We start from the raw sequence: 7,636 nt of genomic DNA, 5'->3' as shown, positions 1-7,636 counted from the left end.
GAAAAGGAAATTAGCAAAACGCTGCTGGTGATAACAACACAAGGGAAATCTGGCTGTGACGTAAAAGGATTTTATTGGGCACAGCAGCTTAAATTTTTATCTCATAGAAGCATATCAATGTTTGAACAACTTTTTACATGAGGGAAAACTCCATTTAATCTAGCTAACACATTACCAGCAAAGGTACATTTTAAAAGAATAAACAAACAAAAAGTCAAGTTTCTTCTTTTAGTTGGTGACAACATCTTCTTAGGCTTTCACAGTCTGATATTTAAATCGTGGAAAAATTCCCAAACAGAAACTTATGGGCTGGCAGGAAGGCTGGCTGGCCCGTAATTCCACACATGTGAGTTTACAGAGTTTAAGATGTCTTTATGTGCTTCAAGAAAAATATATACTCTAACTTGGCTTTTTACATTAAGCTGTTAACTGTTCTCCAGGAATCTGTGCTTCTGAAAATGTAAATTCCACTACACTAATAATCCAAGTGGCCACAGATCTGGAAGGGTACCTACAGATGGCAGGAGCAGAAAGTGCCTTCCTGGTCAGAGTGGGTGAGAGCCCAAGGGCAGATTGTGCCCACGGGCTAAAAGAAAAGTGATCTCAGTGAGGACGGAGAGAGAGAAACTGATGACCTCAGAGACAGGAACAGAAGGGCAGAGACCCGAGCAACAGCAAACCAAAGAACTTTTATTATGTGGAAGAGACAGGTTGTGACAGGGAGAGCAGGGTGTATTTTATTATGAAACACATCACACATGCAGAGAAAAGTCCAAAAAATACAACCTGTGTGTCTAACAACTAAACTGACCCAGTATTAACCTGGAGCCATATTTTCTTCAGCACCTTTAAGTAATAAAAAACTCTATGTAGACTAGACAGCCCCTATGTATCCCTTCCCGATGCTCCCATGTACTTACTGTGTATCTTTAATGTGAGACTTACTGAGAGGATGCATTTAGAGTGGGGAGGTGGGGGTGGGAGGGGGGAAGCCTACCCAACCTACACAGAAGCATGGTAAGCAAACAAAAATGCAGACATAAAAGGTCATTAAAGAAAAAGTTTCCAATAAACAAAGACACAAGATGTGGTACTTTCTCTCCTAAATCTAGCCTTGGCTACTTCCAGTCTCGTAAGTGTTGCTCTTCATTAGAGGCTGTATCTGCAAGACAAAAATCGATTCTCAGTATGCCTTATACAAAAACCCAGTCACTGTGGTTCTTAATTTCTATTTTAAGTACAAGAAAACCAAATACTCACTTTTAATCTGAAATTCCACATTTCTTTCAGTCAGATCTGCCAGTTAAAAAATATTCACCACTGCAATAACAGGGCTTTATGTTCAGTGTAGCTGTTTGTATTCCCCTTCACAGATATGCTCCCCTCCAAATATAAAAAATATTTTATACTAACCTGTATGCTGAAATACTTCTCTGATGAAGAGAGTTTTATGTTCCCATAACCACACCATTCCTAGTTCAGCAATATTACAATTATATATATATGACATATACATGCATGCTCAGTCGTGTTTGACTCTGTGACCTCATGGGCTACAGCACATCAGGCCCCTCTGTCCATGGGATTTTCCCGGCAAGAATACTGGAGTGGGTTGCCATTCTCCTCCAGGAGAGGCTTCTCAACGCAGGACCAGAGTTTTATGTTCTTGTAAGCGTATCACTCTTAGGTCAGCAGTTTTACAATTAAATTACTAACAAATTTTTCCAATCAGCAGTTCATGATCTGAGCCACAGTCAGCTCCTTGTTTTTGCTGACTGTATAGAGCTTCTCCATCTTTGGCCGCAGAGAATATAATCAATCGGATTTTGGTATTGACCATCTGGTGATGTCCATGTGCAGAGTCATCTCTTGTGTTGCTCAAGAGGGTGTTGGCCATGACAAGTGCATTCTCTTGGCAAAACTCTGTTGGCCTTTGCCCTGCTTCATTTTGTATTCCAAGGCCAAACTTGCCTGTTACTCCAGGTACCTCTTGACTTTGTACTTTTACATTCCAGTCCCCTATGATGAAAAGGACATCTTTTTTTGGTGTTAATTCTAGAAGGTCTTATACGTCATCTTAGAACTGTTCAACTTCAGCTTCTTCAGCATTAGTGGTTGAGGCATAGACCTGGATTACTGTGATATTGAATGGTTTGCCTTGGAAATGAACAGAGATCATTCTGTCATGTTTGAGACTGTACCCAAGTACTGTATTTCAGACTCTCTTGTTGACTATGAGGGCTACTCCAATTCTTCGAAAGGATTCTTGCCAACAGTAGTAGATATAATGGTCATCTGAATTAAATTCACCCATTCTAGTCCACTGTAGTTCACTGATTCCTAAAATGTCAATGTTCACTCTTGCCATCTCCTGTTTGACCACTGCTAATTTACCTTGATTCATGGACCTAACATTCCAGGTTCCTATGCAATACTGTTCTTTACAGCATTGGACTTTACTTTCATCACCAGTCACACCCACAACTGGGTGTTGTTTTCATCTTGGCTCCATCACTTCATTCTTTCTAGAATAATTTCTCCACTCTTCTCCAGTATGATATTGGGCACCTACCAACCCAGGGAGTTCATCGTTCAATGTCATATCTTTTTGCCTTTTCAAACTGCTCATAGGATTCTCAAGGCAAGAATACTGAAGTGGTTTGCTATTCCCTTCTCCCTTTTCCTTACTGCAAAATTCAGACTTAAATTGAAGAAAGTAGGGACCCCACTAGACAGACCATTCAGGTATGATCTAAATCAAATCCCTTACGAGTATACAGAGGAAGTGACAAATAAGTTCAAGGGATTAGATCTGATTGACAGAGTGCCCGAAGAACTATGGATGGAGGTTCATGACACTGTATAGGAGGCAGTGATCAAGACCATCTCCAAGAAAAAGAAATGCAAAAAAGCAAAATGGTTGTCTGAGAAGGCCTTAAAAATAGCTGAGAAAAGAAGAGAAGCTAAAGGCAAAGGAGAAAAGGAAAGATATACCCATCTGAGTGCAGAGTTCTGGAGAATAGCAAGGAGAGATAAGAAAGCCTTCTTCAGTGATCAATGCAAAGAAATAGAGGAAAACAATAGAATGAGAAAGACCGGAGATCTCTTCAAGAAAATTAAAGAGATACCAAGGGAACATTTCATGCAAAGATGGGCACAATAAAGGTCAGAAATGGCATGAACCTAACAGAAGCAGAAGATATTAAGAAGAGGTGGCAAGAATACACAGAAGAACTGTACAAAAAAGATCTTCACGACCCAGATAACCATGATGGTGTGATCACTCACCTAGAACCAGACATCCTGGAATGTGAAGTCAAGTGGACCTTAGGAAGCATCACTAAGAACAAAGCTAGTGGAGGTGATGGAATTCCAGTTGAGCTATTTCAAATCCTAAAAGATGCTGCTGTGAAAGTGCTGCACTCAATATGCCAGCAAATTTGGAAAACCCAGCAGTGGCCACAGGACTGGAAAAAGTCAGTTTTCATTCCAATCCCAAAGAAAGGCAATGCCAAAGAATGCTCAAACTACCTCACAATTGCACTCATTTCACATGCTAGCAAGTAATGCTCAAAATTCTTCAAGCCAGCTTCAACAGTACATGAACTATGAAGTTCCAGATGTTCAAGCTGGATTTAGAAAAGGCAGAGGAACCAGAGATCAAATTGTCAATATCTGCTGGATCATCGAAAAAGAAAGGGAGTTCTAGTAAAACATCTACTTCTGCTCTATTGACTACACCAAAGCCTTTGACTGTGTGCATCACAACAAACTGCGGAAAAGTCTTCAAGAGATGGGAATGCCAGACCACGTTACTTGTCTCCTGAGAAACCTGTATGCAGGTCAAGAAGCAACAGTTAGAATTGGACATGGAAAAACGGACTGGTTCCAAATTGGGAAAGGAGTACGGCAAGGCTGTATAATGTCACCCTGTTTATTTAACTTATATACAGATTACATCATGCAAAATGCTGAGCTGGATAAAGCACAAGCTGGGATCAAGATTGCAGGGAGAAATATCAATAACCTCAGATATGCAGTGACCCTTGTGGCAGAAAGCAAAGAGGAACTAAAGAGTCTCTTGACGAAAGTGAAAGAGGAGAGTGAAAAAGTTAGCTTAAAGCTCAACATTCAGAAAACGAAGATCATGGCATCTGGTCCCATCACTTCATGGCAAATAGATGGGGAAACAGTGGAAACAGTGACAGACTATTTTTGGAGGCTCCAAAATCACTGCAGATGGTGACTGCAGCCATGAAATTAAAAGACGCTTGCTCCTTGGAAGAAAAGCTATGACCAACCTAGACAGCATATTAAAAAGCAGAGACGTTACTTTGCCAACAAAGGTCCATCTAGTCAAAGCTCTGGTTTTTCCAGTAGTCATGTATAGATGTGAGAGCTGGACCATAAAGAAAGCTGAGCACTGAAGAACAGATGCTTTTGAACTGTGGTATTGGAGAAGACTCTTGAGAGTCCCTTGGATAGCAAGGAGATCCAACCAGTCCATCCTAAAGGAGATCAGTCCTGGGTGTTCATTGGAAGGACTGATGTTGAAGCTGAAACTCCAATACTTGGGCCACCTCATGTGAAGAGCTGACTCACTGGAAAAGACCCTGACACTGGGAAAGATTGAGGGCAGGAGGAGAAGGGGACAACAGAGGATGAGATGGTCGGATGGCATCACCGACACAATGGACATGGGTTTAAGTGGACTCCGGGAGTTGGTGATGGACGGGGAGGCCTGGTGTGCTGTGATTCATGGGGTGGCAAAGAGCCGGAAACGACTGAGTGACTGAACTGAATTGAACTTCAATATATTTAGAAACAGAAAACACTGGTTTCATCTGAACTCGTATATGCAACACTCAATACTCCTATGAGGTGAAAAAAACTTATTTCACAGATAAAAAGATGAAAGCACATACAAGTTAATCAACTTGATTAAAAGTATGATGACTTGGCACTAGGACTAAATGCCAGAAGTTCATGTCATTGCATGTTCCCCAAGCTATGAAATTTAAAGTATCATCAAATTTCAGATTTTAAACTCAAGTATACAAAACAGCTGTCAGTATAAAGACAATGTATTAGAAAGGATTGAAAGTTGGAACTGCAAGTTAGCATTTATTAAAAAAAAAGTAACCCAAACTTGTGAAGTAAATAAATCATCTGAAAATAAATCATGAGAATCAAAACTGGTGATCCTGCATGAATGACAGTTAGCTTAGAACTTAGTCATACTTTCTCAGAAACAGAAACCAAACAACTGTGCGTTAACACATGGAGAATACATGTGACCCCAGTAGGTACCTCCTTAAGAACTGCTACACTCACAGAGCCCCAGAGAGCAGGAGGACCTTGGGAGCTACTTGCAATGGTCAGATACAAACTGCACTTTAGCCTGCCAGAGTGTGGGAATTAAGTCAAAGTTTCTTGCTTTTAGCTGAAATTCTATTGATTCAAAGTGCCAAGAAGGGCAACTTCATTTTGACCAGAATCCTAATTGGTTACTGATCACAAAACACTTTCCAAGGGTCATCTTAGATCACAGCATCCCAGGCAGAAAAAAAATAAAATGCAGCAGCAGCAAGGGAACCACTATTTAAAATCCACTCTGGGTTCACAGAGTCGGACACGACTGAGCGACTGAACTGAACTGAACTGAAGGGTTTGCTTGTGACCGATGGCAGATTTGTGAGGATGTATGGCACAAACCAACACCACGTTGTAAAGCAATTATCCTTCAATTAAAAAGAAAAAATAAATAAAACCCACTGATAGCATCTTTAACCACTAGAGTCACCGTAGCTAAAGAAGGAATGACATGCTTTGTTCTGAAATGAAATCTATCAGTGCAGCCCATTTTCTTGACTCCTCAGAACTTCTTCACAAAAAGTATTAACCATCTTCATAGAATTATGTACAAGGAAGTATTAATTTCACTCTAGACACAATGAATTTCAGGCTAAGCTTGACCTCACAATAATTTTTACATATCCCTGCGCATACCATCACGAGCTTTCTCTATGTCAAGCAACAATAAGGACAGGATGGCCCTGGACTCAGTTCCATAAGCAGTGTCAAAGGGAGGCTACCAAACAAAACCTAGGAAGACGGCAGAATCATTATAGCCAGCCCTCTGATCCTCAGACCACAGAGTAAAGCACAGCCTCCAAACACACGCTCTGCCCTGAGAAAAAGACGGGCAATGTCCTGTTGGGGGTTGCCTAAGAGAAAAAACATCAAATTTAACTTACTTTTTAACAATTTTTTCATTTCAATAAATTTATTTTGATTGGTTGGATTGTTCAAAAGGAAGAGAAGAATTTGCTCATGCTTTTCAATCTGAGGGTGAGAAAGAAAATAGTGTTATTTCATTTCTTAAAATGTTGGGAGTATAATTTCACTTTAGGGACATTTACCCACTTGTTTCTGTAGCTTCGTGCAGCAGCAGGTCATCCTGTCTGCTGTTTCTAAAAGCAAATGCAAAGACCTGTTAGACCTCTTAGCTATTTAAACAACAGGAAAAAAAAAAAAAAGAACCCTGGAGTTTGAACATACACAAGCCTGCCCCGCGGGGCAGATCCTTTCCAACCACGAAGGAGTAGATGGATTAAACTTGTCATCGGCGCTTTAACGTCACCTACTACTCTGTCCTGGGTTCTACCAAATGAGTACCCTCATCCGTCCAAGGTTTCAGGTCTTGCCTATGGGTAAAGCGCCTGCCCGCAATGTGGGAGACCCGGGTTCGATCCCTGGGTCGGGAAGTTCCCCTGGAGAAGGAAATGGCAACCCACTCCAGTATTCTTGCCTGGAGAATCCCGTGGATGGAAGAGCCTGGTGGGCTACAGTCCATGGGGTCGCAAAGAGTCGGACATGACTGAGCGAGCTCACTATCCTGGACAGTGTATCTCTTTTTGGTGGCGATCAGGCCTGCCTAATCATCTTATGAAATAGCTAGTAAGACCCAGTCTCAAGTATATGAGTTCTTCTCACTTCGATCAGGACCAAAAGGAAGTGGGAAGTAACTCTGAATGCTTGACCTTTTTAAAGCTTGGAACATTATAATGCTATGGACAAGGTTGCTGAGCCTGATGTAAGAAAATCTGGACTGGGAGGCTGGCTTCCTTCCAGGCTCCTCTGAGGTGGCAACATGAGGCAGTACCCCACTGCCGGATTCATAGACGAGGACGACAAAGGGAACTAACATAGCCGTGAGAATAAAGATCAGACCTACTAAACTGATTACATCTGTTCCTGATTACACTTACATCTGTTATTAATTAAACTTGAAAAAACAATAGCTGTATTTAGAGCAGTTGGCTTTTTAGATGTGATGTTTTTTGCCAGACCATACATCACCAGCTTATCAGCTATGTTGACAGTACCATTCTCGGAACACTTCTCAACCGACACCGTGTGGACATTCTTGATAACTCCTTTTACAGAAATCATTACGTTCTGATTCAACATGAAATTCTTCAGTAGCTCTATCATTAGGTGAGAACATCTTCCATTCAATTCCATTAGTCCTGGAAAAAAATTGAGTATTAGAGTTAACCAACAAGTTTCTAAAAGATAATATTTAACTTAATTGTCTAAGGATAATAAACAAAAGGCTCACTGATTTTAGCTA

The 7,636-nt window shown here is 40.9% G+C and overlaps 1 protein-coding gene across 1 annotated transcript in view; it reads right to left on the bottom strand.

Annotated features, from left to right (window-relative positions):
- Positions 1-1,108: 1,108 nt before the first annotated feature.
- The window catches only part of TDRD1 (tudor domain containing 1), a 61,835-nt gene continuing 55,307 nt past the window's right edge, over positions 1,109-7,636 (bottom strand). Inside the window, exons 26-28 of the mRNA XM_068961364.1 lie at positions 7,272-7,532; positions 6,427-6,509; positions 1,109-1,162 (exon numbers count right to left, since the gene is read on the bottom strand). Coding sequence (XP_068817465.1) covers positions 1,109-1,162; positions 6,427-6,509; positions 7,272-7,532 — 398 coding nt within the window. The remainder of the gene's footprint in view (positions 1,163-6,426; positions 6,510-7,271; positions 7,533-7,636) is intronic.

The sequence above is a fragment of the Capricornis sumatraensis genome, chromosome 23, assembly GCF_032405125.1.
Source record: "Capricornis sumatraensis isolate serow.1 chromosome 23, serow.2, whole genome shotgun sequence".
Classification (NCBI taxonomy): domain Eukaryota; kingdom Metazoa; phylum Chordata; class Mammalia; order Artiodactyla; family Bovidae; genus Capricornis; species Capricornis sumatraensis.
This window is presented reverse-complemented; position numbering and strand designations above follow the sequence as displayed.